General features: G+C 36.9%; 1 protein-coding gene across 1 annotated transcript; it reads left to right on the top strand.

Moving 5' to 3' along the window:
• The first annotated feature begins 887 nt into the window (after nucleotides 1–887).
• Nucleotides 888–18,877, top strand: LOC124157572 (vang-like protein 2). Its single transcript, XM_046532409.1, has 10 exons — nucleotides 888–1,312; nucleotides 1,585–1,853; nucleotides 3,251–3,407; nucleotides 6,111–6,387; nucleotides 7,410–7,694; nucleotides 8,769–8,935; nucleotides 10,511–10,762; nucleotides 11,771–11,945; nucleotides 14,142–14,347; nucleotides 15,228–18,877. The coding sequence occupies exons 2-10, from the start codon at nucleotides 1,675–1,677 to the stop codon at nucleotides 15,450–15,452; spliced, it is 1,923 nt and encodes a 640-aa protein (XP_046388365.1). The 5' UTR covers nucleotides 888–1,312; nucleotides 1,585–1,674; the 3' UTR covers nucleotides 15,453–18,877.
• The last annotated feature ends 1,487 nt before the right edge of the window (nucleotides 18,878–20,364 follow it).

The raw sequence follows: 20,364 nt of genomic DNA, 5'->3' as shown, positions 1-20,364 counted from the left end.
TACACAATTTTAAAGATGAACTAGAGGCAGCTGCCGTGTCAAGTCTTCTTTGACGTGTAATGTAAAAATTAACCACTGTTATTGCGGTAAATAATTCACGTGCACTTGTATTTACCTATTTCGACAAAGGTGTCTGCTGTCCGCCAAAGAGCAGTGACGTCACTACGAAAACAGTCAAAATTACCCCTGGTTTTACATGAGCGATTTTATATTTGGACCCCTGTAAAGCACTTTTACGATAATAATGATTTATTATTTCATTCAAAATAAACCGTGTGTGTTATCTTTCCGTATTACTTTTATATTTCTCAATTTATATTCATCCTATGATTTGATTTAGAAATTTTTCATACCACTCCTAAACAAATGACGGCAGCTAATAGTGGAAGCGAACACGAAGAAAAATATTTGAAAAATATCCCAAGAAGTCCAAGCAAAAGTTAGTTTCTCATCTCACGATTTAGCTTTTAAAGATATTATTTCATTCATTTGGCTGCCATATAAATATATTTTTTCTGAAATTATTGCCACCTAGAGAATTGAACTGGCTTGGAACGTATGCTTGATAGACGTCAGGATGGCTTTTCAAAAAATCAGTTATAGTTCCGATCAAAATATTTACATAATGCGGTGACAGTAATTTCATCGATATTTCTTAGATAGTTCTCAGCAACGCATGTGGATTTTGTGGTTGTCCTCGCTGTATTTCCTTCGTGAGAGCATTAAGGTTCCTCATGAAATGCCGTATGTGCTATTTATAAAGGTTAGCGGGGCTTGCACAAGATTATAATCTAATAAAATCAGTTTCTTGTAGTAAGTGCTTGTAGGACAGAGAAGATGACACTAGATAATTATATAATTTACATTTTTCATACGGGAATTGTATACGCTTCCTACTCCAGCAGTCCGCTGTATGATTCCTCAAGCTGTCTAAGCAGGCGAGGTTAGCATGTTGTAAGCGGATACAGAATTTTGAGTAGCTATTTAATATGAAGCGATAAGATGTAAAAGACGGTCATATAGGAAATATTTGAACAATTTTTTAACTTTTATGCATTATATTCACGTAAAAACCGTGAATATAGCTTATAAATGATAACTGTGAGGTCAACGCACGCTTACGGAAGAAGTCAGGAGAAGTCCAGTAAGCGCACCGTGGTAATGGTTTTTGTAGCTTGTGGAAATGGCATGTGAACTGTTTACGTTTCGACTCCACTGCGTTATGTAGCACCAACTAAGCTCATGTAGCTTTTAAAAGTAATTTGTATGCATTCCAAGTGATATTTGTGTGTGTTGGAGTAATAAAGCGCACGTAAGTTAAAAGAATCTTTTCTAAAATTGTGGAATGTGAAGTTCACCCTCCGGCTTGATGTGTTGTTGATGGCTATGTTGTTCACTTCGCATTTTAGGAATAACTTTTATGCGTTTTATCCCATTAATTCTGTGTTGGATGTTATTTTCAATCGTAACGGCTTGTGTTTTATCGCATAGTCTCTATTTGTTTGTCATTGTTTTCGTCGAAAACCCTGCTCTATGTAACCTATGTATATTAATTCTTAATTATTGTCTCTTTTTATTTTACAGGGGCGAACTTCCCCCTGCGTTCATTATTCTAAGGAGTTGGTCTGATCGTGCGATTCTGTCACCCATGTATTCTGGCAGCGGCATTATTCGATGCCCCCCATCCCGAAGTACCTTTTCATCCTCCTCCTTACCCTTTCCGGGATGGAAACAGAATCGGTCAAGTCGACGGTGAGTGAGCAAAGCTCGAGATCACGTCGATCCCGAAGTCATCATCATCACAACAGCCATCACCACGGGAGCAACCGGAATCATTCACATAGAAGCGCTAGGTGAGAAAAGGATACGTCTTTTCCTGCTGACCTTTTGAGACATCTGATATGGGGATGTATAGATGTATATGTAATTGGATTGTGATTAATTTTGATTGCGTTGTTTGCCAAGAGAAAACCTTTCACATTATTCAGTTCAGATACATGTTATTCTCCCAATCTTTCTGAATAGTTATCCACAGTGAATACTAGCCTTTTATCAGAATTAGTTTAGAATTGTAGAGCTGATTCAGTCAGTTGAATGAGTGATTTTTGTGTATTCCAATCGCAATAGCCTGGTCTCGATTTTTTTATTGTGCTATATTTATAAATCTTGTTGTGTGTGTGATTGCGAAGCTTTGTAGAATCTCAATGTTTTCTATGTTACCTTTCTTTTAATTCATTTTTATGACGGTGACATTACTTGTATCACTCCGAGGAATAGCCGATTTATTGTCTTAGAATTGTGACTTGTTTGTGACTAACTTTTGGCCTCTGGATAAGTAATTAGCATCAGTTTTTATCCATCTCATCAACTTTTTAAGCTGCAGGATATCCTCTTTTTGTCTCGTACGTCATACAAACTTTGCATGTAGAGGCATGTAAAAGTAAAACTCACCTTTAATGCTGACCATTCAGAATAATGAATTTAACTTTCAGCATTACTAAAATGAAGTATATTGTTGCTTTAATAAAAGGTGTAGTCTGCCAATGCATGCAAAATGACAACAAAATATGGATGTATGTAACCTACACAGCACCTAAGCTCTTACTGTCATATTTCCTGTACTATGCCCTATTTCCTAAACTATGCACCAGTCCCTGGTCTCCTATGGCATCAGTCACCAGGCGCCAGTGGGATAAGGTTGATGTCAGTCAATTGGAGAGCAATGATGCCTCTGTGATTCACACCCAATGTAGCAGAGAGTGGTTACAATCACATAAGGTGTAGAAATACAGGTTGACGTAGTAGAGGAAAACTATTACAGTTTTAAAATCAGTATGCCTATTTTACCCCTAAAATAGTACGTCCGCACACTATACTATTTTACCCTTAAAATAGTACGTTCGCACATGTACTATTTACCCGTACCCTTTACTAGAACGTACCCTTAAACGTACGTTCGCACGGCAGGCTGATGTGAACGTACCTTTATTTCGTGCCTGCCAAGCGCTTAGTGCTTTCGATGCATGTGACTGGTAGGTTTCCGTAGAGTGCGCCGCAGTGGAAGGGTTAAATAGGTCAAAAATCAAAGTCAACAGAAAATATGTTCAAAAGTGTTCCCTTAGTGTACCTGTTTTCTATAGTAGTTTCAATGATGTTATCTACTCTCTCTTTTCAAGTGTTTTTTTAATTTTGTGACTTCATACTTCTCTCATCACATGTGGTATGATTTATGATATCATTTTGATTATAGAAGTGGGAGAAGTATTCGCAGAGCCGGTGGGGGTGGAAGTGGTGGTAGTGGAGGAGAAGGTGGCATAATGGCACCTTTCCAGACCACTGTGTCTTTGTCCCCCGATGATGGACGAGGTGATGGTGGAGAGGTCATTGAGGTTCAGATTCTGCCGCAGGTCAGTACCTAGAAATAAAAACCTATAATTGTGGTGACATTATGTACCTCATCGAAAATAACCTGAGAACAGGGTGTCCAGTCCGGGAATCGTGTGCGAATTTTTTGTCCCTGGAATTATGCATGAAATATTCATGAATTTTTACTCCGAACCAGGAATTTCAATTTTTTTTTTTTTTCAAATTCATTTCACATTCAATTTTGTCAGCCATACACCCATTTTCTGGCCTAAAATGTGTTTGTCATAATTTAAAGTGCAGTATCTTAGTAGAATTTTTACAGCTGTATTGAAAAGTGGAATGTCAGGCAAGACAATAGAATCAAAATTTCTAGCACTCTTTTCACAAGTTAGTTTCAAAAACATGAAGAATAGAATGCCAGGTGACGTGCTAAGTGTTTTAAAAATTCATATCTATTGCAGTAATTCCATAAAATTAACCTGGAATTTTGTAAAATTTCCCTGGAAAACCACAATTATTAATGAATTTTTCTGCTCTAATTGGCTGGACACCCTGGAGAAGTCTTTGCCTCTATTTCCTGGCATCTGTGAGAACTTCTCTGGGTTTATGATAGATTTTTGTAAGCTCTCAGATATTTTTATCCATGCACGTGATGCGTCATCATCATTGATTCATGTCAGCAAAGGTTCACCAGTATGAAATATTTCTATGATTGTGCATGAAAATCAAATAATTGTAGTTTAAAGTAAGATCTTTGGGGAAGCCTGGCCTAATAATCTGCCCATGGTATTTTTCATATCTTCATCATGGGCTGATTTTATTTAGTAAATGATTCAAACAAGATTACTGCCGTTCTCCATTACAGCGGCACTAGCTACAGTAATAACTTTACAGAGTCACCGGCAATGCACAAAATTTTCCAGTGGGAGAAATGACGCCTCGGTAACTTAACTGGCTAAAGCACTCGACTGGAAGTTGGGGGATCCAGGTTCAAATCCTGGTCTAGACGAATTATTTTTTTCTATGTGGAATTTTCGGACAAGAATACTCAACTTAATCTCTTACTATTTTCCGCGTATCTCCAGAATCTGGAGTTCACTTTTGACATTTCCAATTGAGATACTTGGTAAATTACATGCACTTATCTGCCTCAGTGAGTTGCTTGGTGCAAGGAATATCTACAAAGTAAGAATGCATAACTTTTTTCTACATGAGAACAATAATTTATCTTTAGGGTGCATAATGGGTATTTATTTAAGTATGTTTTTGTTTCTCTTCTAAATTACTATTACGGGCTCTGCACTCTGTGCACCATCCTCATGATACACGAATGCCTATGATGCACTGCTTATTTCTTCGTATAGTTTAGTGTTATAATGCTTACTGTCGCATTCTGGCTTAAATTCCACGTATGTACTTGTAGCTTAGATTTTATTGATATCAAGTATCACTGCTCAAAATTTAAATTAAGGCTGAAAGCTGGTCTTTTTTGGCTGGAATGTGCTCTGGTAATTTGAAAATGGGGTATTTCACTCAGATCCGAAATCTATTTCATTAAAAGAAGTCAGTAGGTGGAAGAGAAACACTATTAATGAAAAAAAAATCTTTCTTGATAAGCCATTCTCTTACTACTGTAATACAGGGTGTTCCAGGAGGAATCTGCAGTATTTCAGGTGGTAGTAGGGTATACACTATTAATGAAAAAAAAATCTTTCTTGATAAGCCATTCTCTCACTACTGTAATACAGGGTGTTCCAGGAGGAATCTGCAGTACAATTTTAAGCATTTTTTTTAATAATCCATAATCGTGGTGTATGTCAAAAAGTATAAGATTGCAAAATCCTATTGTTGATACTCACCCAAAGCTCTCATTTAATGTAGCTGAAAGAATAATTGTTTCAGAAAATTATAATCACTGACAATGTTAATTATTTAATATCCTGTTCACTGCCACTTGGATCATAATGACTGAAATGTGTACTTCATCTTTACTCTGTTTCGGTCATAATGACCAAAGAATGAGTCACTTTTTTTGCATCTCATAGCTCGCCATTGGTCACAGCTATTTTGGTGCTGCATATATGATGTGGCCGACATGGCGCACATACCCGAAAGCTCACGAAAACCTAAATGAAAGGCATCGAAGTATTAAAGTGAACGGAAAAAGAGAAACACTTGGTGCAATGGGAGATTTTGTCTATAAATCTGTGGCAGGGAACATATCAAGCAAAATGTCGAAAAGGCTGGATACCCAGGAAAAACCATTTTCATGGTAACTGCCAAGTGCATCCAAAAAATGTTTGTGTTGCCATAGCTTAGTTACTAAGGAGTTGTGACCCCATTTTTATGGACAAAAAATGCTTAAATTTGTCTCCAATACCACCACCTGAAGTATTGCAGATTTCTCTTGAAACACCCTGTGTAAATTATAAAAGTTAATGCCCTCTTTTCATGGCTACATTTGTGTTCCAGTTCATTTACTTGCCCAATCAGAACTCAAGCCCAAGCACTGACCAAGTCTCCAGGAGTTGTTACATCATCATGTTATCTGTGAAGGGTTTAAGGTCGTCCATTTTTCACCACAAATAGCATGGAAATGAGGTGACAGAAAAATGTAAAAATACTGTTCTCCTTATTATTAGAACTATCTCTACGCACAAAAATATTTGTAAGCTAGCCCATTTTGTGTACAAGGGCATTATATAAAAGTAATCTCTAAATTATTACATTTCATTCTCCTTCAGGATGATAACTGGGGTGAGAATACCACTGCATTGACGTCGGAGCGATCAGCATCAGTGGAGGATGTTACGGCCACTGGTATCCCTGGAGGTGTACAGTGGAGGTCCCCATCCCCATCAGGTCTTGGGGCAGACCCAACATGCACCTCTCCCCCTGCTTCTTCCCTCTCATTCTTCTGCCACCGCTATCTAGGTATTCTGCTGGCAGGTGCCCTCACGGTAGCAGCTCTTGTCAGCCCCCTTGCTATGGTCATTCTGCCCAAACTTGGACTCTTGCCAGGTGAGAGAATGGAAGTTTTTGACTTGACTGATAACTTATAACTACCAGTGATTAATTAAATATTATCTGTATTTGTAGAATTCCATTTTAATTGGTGTGGCAAATTGATAGACCAGTAATTGGCCCTTAAACATTTCAACTTTCAGCTGTATTTGATAATATTAGACATTCGGGTGTATGTCATGTGATGCACAGGGAAGTTTGGTCTGACATTGTGTGACCCACTGATAATCATTGATTCATGGGATGAAAAAAATTTCAATCCATGAATAAGTAACGGCATTGAGTCATGAAACATCGGGCCAAATCTCCTGGTGCAATATGTGACATACACTCGTACATCTAATTATCATCATGAGGTGTGAAAGCTTCCATCAGTGACCTGTATTTGTTAACTATTCCTATTGATGGAAAGAAGTTATTGGAGTTTTAATCTTTTGGCCAGTTACTAAATGTATATGATTGATGAAAATATGTTGTTGACAATTTTAGTCATTTTAAAAGGCATAATTTTAGTTCATGTCCTGAGCGCTCTATGGGAATGTATGTATATTCTGTTAGGTTGTACAGTCTACACTTCTTTGGTGTGTTTTTTTTTATTCTTCACTATTTTTGATGCCGCACTTAAATGGAAAATATCTCATGGCATTCCACAGATGTCCTGCTCAATTAAATCATTATTTCATGGCAAATGAGCCCATTTTGCCTGCTAATTTTTACTTTGTAATTGATTGTTGCTATGTTGTGAACAAAATGGAATGTACTGCGGCAGGAATCCAGGACACATGGATAAGTAGATGTTTTGTACCGATCGAAGACCATAATAAACTAAACTAATTATTTTGATCGTAATTTCAGATAATCATTGGTAGGATGTTATTTTCTGGAGGTATTTAAGAATAGAGATGAAAAATTGAGAAGGGGGCTATTTTTGGACAAATATCATAGCTTTATTTAATTATTCTATGCTTTATTTATGCATGTGTTTGTCTCATTTTAAATATTGCTAATTTTATCTCTAGGGTTGGACAGCAACAGTCTTCGTGTTCCTGCAGGTTCCAGCAGTGCCACATTGTCACCTCACCAGTACCTGAATGATGCCTGTAATGTGGAATGCAAGGGATCTCTAGTTGCTTTAGCCTTCAAATTGGTGGCACTTGGAGGTGGTGCTTGGGCTGTTTTTCTGAGGCGCCCTCATCTCACTGCCCCCCGTATCTGTCTTCTACGGTCTGCTGTCCTCGCACTGGGTGCTGTCCTCACATTTGCTTTCTGGCTCTTTTATATAGTTCACCTGACAGAGGCTGCTGGTAAGTGGCTCAATGGTCATTGTATCACATTGTCTTGGTATGCTTTATACATTACTATGTTTCAGTTGATAAATTGGGTGTGCCAGGGTAAAAAAAATTCATGGGATATTCTGAGGAGTTTCTTTTTTGTGTTAATGCTTCAGATAATATCAATATGAGCTATGGCTTCTTCTATATCTGTAAAGATTGTGGGGAAGGTTCCTGTGAACTGTCACTGTTTAGCAACTGGCGTAAACTGTGTAAATTCTGTAGAATGCCGATCACTTAAACTCCGGTAAGCATGGCCCGCTGCAGAGAATTATTGTGTCTCCTTATCCTTGTTTTAGGTTATGTTTGCATACATTAGCCCTTCAACCGGGATAGTTTTAGTGCTCCTTGCCAAGAAAACAAATGGTATTAGTAATGGTTATTATTTTGCCTTTAGTTATGGATGTGAATGGGCATGCTCCAGACTAATGGCACTACGCACTGGACATGTATCTGCATCAATCTGGTGGACTGTGTTAAATCGTTCTGTATTTTACAGAATTTTCCCAGCTTTGGTCAGTAAATACTTGGCAAAGGTAGGAAGAAAATGTGTTGCCTTCTTGCCCCTCCAGACTGAATAGGTATTAAAAATTCTAATGAAAAAGGCGGTCTTTTAATATAATACATATAATAATAATAATATAAATATTGGAAAATAATGAAAAGCTGAGTACATATCTTAATCTTCTTAGACAATTAATGCTTACATCAAATTAATATGTTTTGTTCAGGCAGTGATAAAGAATCCTGCATTTCTGTTTAAATATTTCATGTGAATCAGCCTTATTTGGCCTCTTGAGATATGAAAAGATGCCTCACCAAAGTTTTCAGAATGAAAAGCTAGTCACGTAGTTGCTTTATGTGCATGTTTTCTTCAGAGGAAGGAGTGTTATACACCGGAGTGAGAATATCCATGGATCTACAGGAGCCCTAATCATAATAAATATGTTAATAAATTCTGTTTTTTGTGCCTTGCTGTTCTTGAATGTGTTTTTCCAAAACACTATGTACACTCTTAGTACATTTTCTTTTTTTCTCTGCCTTCAGGTACAGCTAGCGTTGCTGCAGCTCGTGGAACTAATGGTGTTGGAAAGATCCAGTATGCTGGACTGGTTGGATATGCATCTACTTTGACAGACACTCTGCTGTTTGTTCATTATTTAGCAGTTGTGCTCATAGAAATTAGACACCTTCAACCTACCTACTATATTAAAGTAAGTTATCATACAACTGCTTTGAATTTTGGCAGTCCTTTTTTCATATAATGCAGTTTACTTTTAGAAAGCTTGGCATAGATGTCACTTGGAAACTAAGCCCTATTAATTATAAACCCACCTACCTAAAAGCCGATATTAATTTGAAAGAGCATCCTTGGCTAACCATAAAACTTAATGGGATCTCCTTTAGAGGAAATAAAGAGGTTGAGTGTGTTTGGTTTGGGTGTTGTTGATTGGGCGAGAGAATTGGTTTACTAAAAATTTTTATATATTTATATACATGTTACTAATATGTACATATAACTTTACCATACCTTACTTTACCTTCATAATAAGTAACGAACAACAGCTGGACACGTACAACCAAAAATCTTTATTATGCTTTACAATTGTTTAAGTAGATGCGCTTAAATGACGAGAACCTACGTCATCCATCTGGAGCGCTCAGGAAAAAAATGGCGAGAATTCTTGCCATCCATACGCAATGTGTTAACATGACAACCTATTTTTACATCTGCAAAATACCCAATGAGATTCTATGTATTATTAAGTCTTCCTTATGAAACTTTTTGTTTGTTTGATGATCTCTATCTAAGAGGGTTGATCCAAATCATAGCAAAAGGTATAGTATTGCATATCTCTGCACAGTGTGTGATGATGAAGCCATTAAAGTTATCAATTGAGCATTTTATTGTGGTTGACCCGTAAAAAGAGCATCAAACAGTTTTTCCTGTGGTATGGATGAAATTATGGTAACCAATTTTTATTTTTTAGATTGCTCCTATCGTATTTAAATTTAATGTTTTAAAGAATGTTTAATGAATCTCTCTTAATGAAACACTCTTAATAAAGAAGCTTGTAATCATAGAAAATATTTGAATATACAGTTGTGATTGTGCCAAATGTGGTCAAGATGGCCAATAATTTTAAATAAATGAGTACGGCATCAGTTAAAGTCAAACCCTTACAACCTGTGAGAAAGCTGGTATGAGCATAATAACATGGGACAGGTCTTTATAAATTTCATGAATGCTCGATGTTTCGTTATGCTCAAGTGATCATACCTTTCTTTGTTCAATTGCTTGAAAGGATAATAAATTCTTAGGCTTCAGTTTCCAAACATGGAATGAATAGGAGGAAACAAAGTAGACCAGATCTGGCAGTTGAAAAAGATTTCATGTTGCCATACTGTGAAACCTCAGATGTGAAACTTCCGCAATCATAAAATTATTTTTATTTTTTTTCTCTTCTTATCTTGACCTTGTTTAATACATATTATAAGTTTTCCTGGAGTTTAGGTCAATGGAAATACATTGACCTAACCTCCAGGAAATATTGTAATATAAAATTATTGTTAGTGATCTGCTGAAAGCTTTACAAGTGTGGTTCTACTGTTAAACCGTTTTTAACTGTCATGGGCTAATAAAAATTTTTGGCTTCATAGTTTTTCAGCTTTGAAGTTTTAGCCCAACTACTCATTGAGAATTATCTCATGCATTGATTAAGTTGCGACAATTCAAGACATTTTTATTAATTGAAGACCCTTGATTTGCAATCTTTTGATTTTATCAGGTGGTAAGGAGTCCAGATGGGGAAAGCCGCTCTTATGCTATTGGGGAACTCAGCATACAAAGTGCTGCGGCATGGATTCTGGACCGTTACTACACAGAATTCCCCATTTACAACCCCTACCTGGAGAGATTGCCTGCCTCTAAATCCCGTGGAAGTAAAGGAGGTGCAAGCAGTATGGTGTCAGGTGGTGAAGGAGGTGCAGCTCTCAAGTTCTATGATGTTGATGGAAGCTTAGCCAATGCATCCATACAGGTAGGGTATTAAATAGAATGCCATGCATTGTAATGTATTATTCCTTGTATTATTGGTTGTGAAAAATTCACCGTGAATGATACGGAAGGTTGAAAATTCATCTTTTCGAATATTTTTTTTGCACTGCTTGGTTGTCTCGACAATCTTTGTCAAATGTGACCTTTTGCTCTTAGCTTTTTATATTTATGCCAATAAATATTGTCATATTGGGGGCAGAGATCTGGTATATGACAAAATCGGCAACTGTGGTAGAACATACAATGTTAGCAGTTTTTGGATTTGTGCGCATTCATTTTAGTTTTGTGGTAGTTGTTAAATGCATGCGGCATCAAGTCAAGAGCATGAGGCAGTTGGGGAGTGGAGCCCTGAAGAACAGTTTCCGTACTCTGCCACTATTGGTCAGCTGCTAATGAATCCAAATAAGATGGATATCTTGCATCCATTGATTCTTTGACAACTGTACGTTAAAAAAATATTTTCAATTCAAAATGTAAGAAAAGTATGAAAGATTTGTCTGTGGACATACAATGTTGAAAATTATCGCAATTTTGTGAAATATTTGAAATCATTGATTCTGCCAAGAATTCTCGTAGAAGGCTTAGATTGGCCCTCATGTATCCCACTCACCCCCATTTTTGGGCCGGCTCGTGAGGAAAAACACTTCCTAATGCTTTTTGGGTCTAATATAGGAACTCGTCATTCGTTGTTAAATTGGTAAACTTATGTTTCCATGATTAATAAGGTTAAATAATGTTAGAAATGTCATTCCTGTGAAGATTTCCTAGTTTCAATGCTAAAGTCTGGAGAAATAAACCATAAGAATTTGAGGGAAAATGGAACGTGGCTTGCATTAAAATTGGAGGATTTTTGTATGCCGCACGACCCCATTTTTTTTCACTGGTATTTCTGGAAAAAAGGTGTGCGGCTTCTACTGATAAATATGGTAGTTATCAAGATGCATGAATCTACAGTGTGTGTAATTCAAATTTTTCATTTCTCTTCCAACAGAGCCAAAGCAGGGCTGTGCTAGCTGCTCAGGCAAGACGACGAGACTCAGCGCACAATGAACGTTTCTATGAGGAGCATGACTATGAGCGTCGAGTGAGGAAAAGGCGGGCAAGACTTCTGACTGCTGCGGAAGAAGCATTTGCGCACATACGTAGACTGGGAGGAAATGATCATGGTATGATTTTATCCTAAAAATAATAATTATAAAATGGAAGAAATTAGGGATGGTCGAATCAGATGCCTTGGACCCAAATATCTGCGGATATTGCCCTTTGCCGGATACTTTGTATCCAAATTTGCTGAAGGAATCGGATCTGAATCCAAAATTTTAAATAAATGCTGCTTCAGTGAATGCAGCCTCCCATAAGAGAGGGTGGAAAGAGTTCCTATTCTCTCTTTGCATCACCTTTGCTCTGTGGTGCTTGTCCTTCTCATGACCATTTTGTTTAGAAGCTCTCATAGGGGTCATGCAACAGAATTTCAGCCGTGGAAATTTTTAAGGCACAATACGACAGGCACATAGTGTGACTCTTCCCCAGAGATTGAACAACCATCGGGAAATTTGCAACACCATAGGATAATAACCGCATCAAAAGTGACTATTTCGCAGATTAAAAAAAACACCCTCGGCCCTCCATCAGCCAATGCCTCTGATACTTTTTTTCCTTTCCAAGACCACACAGTCCATAAATTGATATCTTCGAAGGAAAATATGAAGTTACAGGAGAACAGTGGAAATATGTTTTATCCCTAACCCATCTCGCCCACTTACCTTTTTCATCCTACCTGCTTCCATTTTCTGTTTCTGGAGAACAAACGCTAGATGTGTAACTTTACTGGTACAGAAGATGTCTCGATACCTTTTGGCAATTGGATAACATGCAGGAGATTCAAAAAAGAATGAGACCAAACATGTCGCACTTCTAACATTATTTAGGTTTTTTAAGAATTGATTGAAACGAAGTTTTTTAGTTACAGCAATGCCATACCAATATTCAACATTGTCCAAATATGTAGCACAATTTTCAAAGAAACACGCGTGGCATCAGCACAGTCAAACAAGAAGAGATGGCCTGAAAACGCCAACTGTATATATCATATAGCTCGCCTGGCTTTGCTTTGAAGGCAACGATGCCACAAAATAGCAAGATTTGACATGTTTGTCCATGACTCCCTCATTTGTAGCCTTGTTGCTTGAAAGATGGAGGGAGCGCGTTCCTTCCCCTCCACCTACCCATTATGCGATTCTGCTGCCCACCCCTTCCTCTCGCTGAGTAGTCGTGTTGTTCTGTTCCCGTAACTCGTTGCACGTGATGTTAATGCCATTCTAAACATTGTTAATTGTGTCGGTGATAGCCCACTTGCAATTTAATTTTTTGATATACTGTTTAAAAAGGTCTTTCATTGCGTAGAAACAGATTAATAAAATATCCCTCAGAAAGCCGTAAAACTCACCATTTTGAACCATTTACAGTGGAACCTCGTTAAAGCGAGTACGGGCTATAGCGAGACCCCCGCTATTACGAGAGATAGCCGATGCACCGTCGATCGCCCCTATAATAAGCATGTTAAAAAATTCGTTTTTACGAGGCCCTTTTGGTGTTGGCTCTCGCCATAGCGAGGGTTTCACAGCCGGAAAAACTTACATCAAGACTCCTTAATCTCTGTAATTGCTAGCGATTTGTTAGAAATGAAGTTAATGGAGTGCTCTGTCTCAAATTTATGTGGTAAACTGTCGTTTGATAAATAAGTAGTTAATTTTGGTGAAAATATTGTGGCATTAGCATTCGCGAATACTTGATCTTCTTTTGTTCCTCGGGCGGCAGAAAGCAGTCGTCTGCATACCTGCACGTCCATGAGCTGCATGAATAGAAAGCATTTGATGGCAGACACCATGGCCAAGAAAACACTAAACAATTAGTCGTTGTTTGAGTAAGGAAATTTAGTGATGCAAAAAAACATCACCTTTTGTATGGATTTATGCTTACGTTTATCAGATAGAAATTTATCTGTCGCCGCACCACTCTTTTCCAGTATAACTGTTCGCAACAGGTATACATATGTATTGGCTATTATTTGCTCCACCTCCGGTAAAGCGACAATTCGATATAACGAGTGTTTATTGGTGCACCGTGGGGTGTCGTTTTATCGGGGTTGCACTGTATCTTAAAATTCCGTAAATTATTAATCTCGCACATACCACTTATTGTGGTGGGTATTCCATACCCCCGCACTCCCCGGTATTAGTTGCACCTAAACCCCCCCCCCCCCCAGCTGTAATTCCTAGCTGTGACCCTATTCATGATTGCCTTACCAATTGCCACGTAAATAATATTTTTTATCTGTTTGATTGTTTTCATGGCTACCGTAGGCACAGTAGGTATGGACTGTGATGAGGCAGCTGCTGCCGTGTTCCCTGGCTTAGCTCGTGCCCTTCAAAAGTACCTCAGACTGACTCGTCAACAACCCAGGCATCCAGCTGATTCAGTCCTTGGCCACCTAGCAAACTGTCTGCGCCATGGTTTGTCTCCACGAGCATTTCTGGAACCATTTCTTATGCCTTCTCCTGTTCTACAGGTTAGTAATTATTAGTCTGTTACTATTATTTACCCTTTCTTGTGATTATTTTGTATCATCGTAGGTTGAACATCATGTTATGTATGTCTTCTGTCATTTTGTGTTTTCATGAAAAAAAATTTCATTGAGTGCATTTTATGTTGTCATTAAAATATCCAGTCCAAGATTAATGATGCCATTGACAGATGGTGTGCCACTGTCCATGGCAATCAGCTTTTGTGCTGCCATGAGTAGAGAAGAGTAAAGAATGAGATAAATTATGTTTTCCACTTAAAACAAGAGTCTTTGCAATGTATTTCTCATTATTACTTAAAACTGAAGTTACTGCTGTAGGCCTTGCCTTGCCCAAATTAGCCTTGAGCAGGATTCAAACCTGGATCTCCCAATTTCTGATCGAGTGCTTTAGCCAGTGAAGCTACCGAGGTTTCATTCTCCTCTATAGAAATTTGAGGAGTATACCACACAAGGTGGTACACTCTGCTGAGCATATGATGCGACAAGCAGTCCTAATCGTGTGCACAATGCTTCAGCCAGAGAGCTAAGTCCGAACTTTCAACACATATAGGTGTTCGCTCTTGACCTATTTAAGTATACCTGGACTAGCCACAATGATAACTTTTGGAGTCACCCGCAATGCACAAATTGTGCAAAAAACCCACTCAGAAAAAAATCATTTGCCTTGACCAGGATTCAAACCCTAATCTGCCGAAACTCTAAGATTTCAAGTTGAGTGCTTAAGCCATTTAAGTTACCAAGTAATTAATAGAGACCAATTAATTTTATTCAGTAATCAGGCTACTCCTTCATCATTTTTAAGCACCAATCATAATATCAGCACCATCATAATATAAGCACCTTCTAACTATTTTCCTAATTTCAGAATGAAAAGGAGAGGAGCCAAGAGATACAGACTTGGGCTCTGGTTTGTGGCGAGGCACCCTCTCGTCCTCTATCTGCAACCACTGCTCCTTTTCACCTGAGGCAAGGAGACATCTCACTCCTAGTGACAGTGTCTCGTCTCCCACACCTGAACTTAACGGAGGAAGTTGTGCACCCCAAGTCACAGCGCTTCGCATTGCGTTTGAACTCTGAGACGTCTGTGTAATCGTACCTTCATGACTTATTCAAAGTCGTGCAAACCTCCTGTCTAACAATCGGTTCCGTGTGCTTCATGCTTCCTGGGACTGGTGGTGATTGGCACAATGATTGAAGGTAGGAGTGGACAAGCTTTAAGGAGTGTTTAATAAGCCATGCTGCTTTATGCTTGGCTGCGATCTGCAGCTCGTGTATTTCCCAATTGCATTGTAATGTGCATGTGCTATCATAATTAGATAGGTTCCATAGTGTATTTGTGAGATGATGAAATAATGCCAGTGTCTGTTCACTGTCACATTTAATAACTTTTGGAATGGTTGTTTTTTTTATATACATGTATAAATAAATGTATGAGAACGGCTGTTTCGACCAATATATCCTGTGCCTCAGTATAAAACTGGTTTAGATTTAGATCACTGACTGAGTTGTTATGACTCAGGAAGACAGAAATAAATCGACAGATATTAGTAATTGATGTAATTGATACTTGTGAGGGTTATTACTGGTGGATTCGTGCAGAGAACTTTTGTCTTTTTTCTGAAACTAGTCATATCTCTTGAAAAATCTTTATATTTTGGAAAGTTTTCTGAATTTAAAATGTATTCTCACCTGCCCTATCAATTGAAACTAACTAAATATTCTCATATCAAGGGCACATTTGATGCATTCTATAGTTGGTATTCTACTTGCATTGGATTTATCCTCTAATGGGGATAAAATGGAATCTAACATTGACTTTGGCAATAAGCTCTCTGTGAAACATATGCCATAAAGTATTTTATAAATTACATGAACCTTTTGAGAAATTATGATAAATACATTGAATTTATAATCATGGTGATTGGATATTTACTGATTAGTGTGAGCAATGTTAGCAATAAATTTGAAATGCTCACCATTGCTTTCATAAATATCATCAGATAGTGTAAACTTTAACTGCCGAAAAATATCATGCATTTTTAGTGTGTATTTATTGCAGTTTTCTGCACATTATTTGCTTACCTGAAAGCTCAAAAAGCATTGAAGAAATATGTTAAATTTCAGTGCTCAAAAGTATGACCAATGCATTAGTTTTCACTGGTGAACTTCAACTTTATGTGTCAGATAAAAGTTGAAAACTATCATTGCTGTATTTGAACGCTTAAGGCATTGGGCAGCGACCACAATAATTTCTTATATGCAAGATGCCAATCTGCCTTAGTGTCTTTAAAAGACCAGCTTTGAATATCCTGAATACTTTAAAGTGCCATTTAGGGAGAGCTGCAAATAATAATGTATCTCAAAATCATTTGACTTAGCCATCTTCTTCTCCCTAAACCCTTTTCATGCTTTGAATCCTCTTTTCAAGTTAAACGGATAGGCACTTAAAGTACCTTTTCAAATGTAGCTTAAGTCAAGCTGTTTCAGTAAAGGAGTATTGTTGGTCACCAAGCTTCTTGAATAGTATCGATTTATGATATTTCTGGCACAAATAATGTTTTTTTATCACCTTGATAAAATTGGACTGACAACTTGATGAGATGATAGTGATGAAGCACTGGCTGCTGCTTTTTATAATGGTCTATTTTCACCTCAGTCCATGATGTAACAATGCCCACATTATCAATTTCATGAACAGAATCTATTATTTTTGTATTTAATACATATAATTCAATGGTATTATTAAGACGTATGTAAATATACTTTAGGTTGTGTGTACATATAAACTCAAATGTTTATAACTCTATTTCTGATCATTTTATGAATTTGATAAATTATTATGTGTGTATCTGTCATTAATTTACATTTTTTATTTTTCTACCAATGAGATTAGGTTTTGATTAGCAATTAGTGCTATGACTGTTACATATTTTCTTTGAAAAGGTAGGTGATTAGATTTGAGTACATTTTTACTTGGCTTGTTGTTTATTTTTTTAAAAGGCCAATTTTATAAAAAGATTTTTAATGAAAAAATCATAAATGTTTATATATGTCAGATATTTATGAGTGATGATCGCAAAAGTATTACTATGCCTATTTTGATGTAAGGTTATCAGTTAATTGCCATTTCCTAATGGGATCACATCATGTGAGGATTCCCTGTGTAAAGTCTTCTTTTTAATTTTGATTTACATTCCATTGAAGGGAGATTTTAAATTATTGTCAGTAGACAGTTTTGTGATTCAAAAAGTAATAATTTTTAGTTTAAAAGATCTGAACAACATATCATCTATTCTGAGGAACCACTTGATGGTTGTGTATCTATCGGGCCATTATTTATATTTGCACAACTATATTTATGGCAATAGTTTTGGAATCACTCTACAATTCATTGGCTATATTTACCCTAGGCTCTGTACTACTGTATGAAAGAGTTACTGAGGTAATAATCACTGCCTCTTTGTGTTTTGTGCTCAATTACCATTCTTTGACATAAATATCTGTAGAAATATTTGTGAGCATACATTTATGATGGTAATATTGAATTCAATGACACAACCTTACTGTTATTATGAAGTGACTAACCTTGCCTTTGTGTATTTTGGAAACAAAGTGAAAACTGTTGTATGTGCTCTCTATTAGCCAATCGAGATCTATGAAAATGAATTTGTAAATTTTTTACATTTGAGATTGTGATGTGGACTTGCCTTATGAAAGGTTTGAAGTTTTAATGGATCAGAAGTTGATTCTTTGGGATTCATGCCTAATAAAAATTTGCATTTTGTCAATAATTGTAAATTTTGATCTTGTTGTAAACTGTTAATGAAGGATCGTAGCCAAAGTACATTAAGTCCCAGGGCCTTCATGAGATTTGAGATTTTTCTCAAGATGAGAGTGATGTTTGTTCAATCTGTATTTAATTGATTAAAAAATTGTAATATATTATTGCAAAATTTTTAAGTGTATAGCATAAATTGGGCCATGTTTATTATTGTATGCAATTCGAGAAATGTTTGTGAGATAAGCATCCCAGCTCAGCAGAAATAATTCCATTGGGCCAAACGGGCTGAGGTTTGAGTGTCAGTTACAGTATTGTTAGTTACGACACTACACTGAGTCCCTATTGGTATTAAGGTTTCAAAATGTATAATTTATTATAAATGATGAAATTCAAGAATAAGTGAAATGTCTTGTGACTAAAAAATGTACAAGTTATTGTGCTTATTTTGGTAAGACAATTTGAAATTCTAAAATATGGTGATATCCATGCTGTTGGTCTTCTGCATAATACAGTTGGTAATTCCAGCATTCAGTTGTGATGATTAACTATTAAAATATGAGATTCTTTGGAAAGTGATATGCAAAATAATGGAAAATAGTCATTTGGTAACATAGCTTATAATTTTGTAACAAATAGAAATTTTGTATTGAAGCCTCCAATTTTGTGCTACAAGTATTGTCTTTTTTATTCTTTTAACTGGATGTATAGAAGAATAAATGAGTATGATGGAATGATATCCTTTTTTATTACAGCCAGCTGTCCACTTAGACTGCACATTTGCTCAAAATTAGGTAGAAACCATGTGTTAAGAAAATTCTACTGGCTTAGTACGTAGAACTTGGGTATCATTGAAAATGGAGAAAGTATTTTCTGTGGAATCTTTGTCTTGCAATTTATCATTTCACGTTTCCCCTGATTTAACACAAAATATTAGTTATGTACACCTCGTGTGAGAAATGGTCTTCCCTTGACTCACTTTGAATTCCTGTACTTTTCACTCATCATCATAAGTCAACAATCATAAGATTGGTTTGATGCAGCGCTCCATTCTGCTCTCCTGTCAGCTAGCTTTTTCATTGAGACATTTATACCCTTTTATATCCTAAGTAACCTAACCTATGTAACTTAATTGGGACTGTCCCTTGCCCTTCTTACTGTCCACCTGTCCTTTACAATTGTTATGTTGTCCATTCAAAGTAAAAGTTGCATATGTAACCTGAATGCTAATGTTACACGTACAGTCGAACTCAAAAGTATTGCAACAAATGAAGTGGTGCCACTTTCACCGCTGTTTGGAGGTGGAGTTTCGGTATTTTGTATAATACAGGTGTGAGTGAAATTTGAAGAGCATTCCAATCTCCCACAATATTTTTATTGCTGCATCATCAAAGGGAATTATCTGCTGCTCATCCTTGATAGTAAATCTGCCTCAAGAACTTCAATTAACTTCCTCTCGTAAATTGGCGGATCCGTCGAAGTAAATTTTTCTTAAAATTGATGCTGTATCCTTTTGATGAGATATAACAAATGTAATACATGTATATTAAAGATCTGCCCCAATATCACTGCAATTTATGTCACTGCATCCCAAAATTAAGTCAGTATTGGCTTGCCCCTTAGGACTCTCAGATGCCGCCGCTCCCAAAGATTTGAAAAAGGAAAAAAAAAAAATACCAATTCAATTATGTATAATTATACATTTAACTAACCAAAGTGTTTTTTCAATCGCATACATCAATAATGTAGGAAAAACATGCAAAAATAGCACGAGAAGTTTGCATTTGTAGCCGCGGGGCGCTGGCCAGAACGTCCCAATCCATTGCCATGCAGTTATATGAAGAGAGGTAGTGGTGGGGGCTTCTGGTGCTATGATGCATCTAAGCTTGTGCCTTATGGAAGTCTTGGGACGCCATCCGAGCATGCGCAGAGCGATGTATCTAGTGAGATAACATCGCCGTTACAGCTGGCAGCATCATAATCTGGCATCCACTTGGTGCTGCAGTGTCGCAGAATGCCTTATTTTGATTTAAATTTTATTATTAGAAATATTTCAATTATACTATTTTAAATTCAACAAATTTAATACCTAGATAGCCTTAAAAACTCACAAAAATACACAAAATATTCAAAAATCACTCACGACTCACGAGCCGCCACTGATTTAAGTTTGATTTTGTGACTCAAGAAGACTGTGCATGACTCATAATGAGACACCAATGTA

This window comes from Ischnura elegans, chromosome 4 (assembly GCF_921293095.1).
Source record: "Ischnura elegans chromosome 4, ioIscEleg1.1, whole genome shotgun sequence".
NCBI lineage: Eukaryota > Metazoa > Arthropoda > Insecta > Odonata > Coenagrionidae > Ischnura > Ischnura elegans.
The sequence above is the reverse complement of the archived record's forward strand: the minus strand, read 5'-3'. Positions and strand labels throughout refer to the sequence as shown.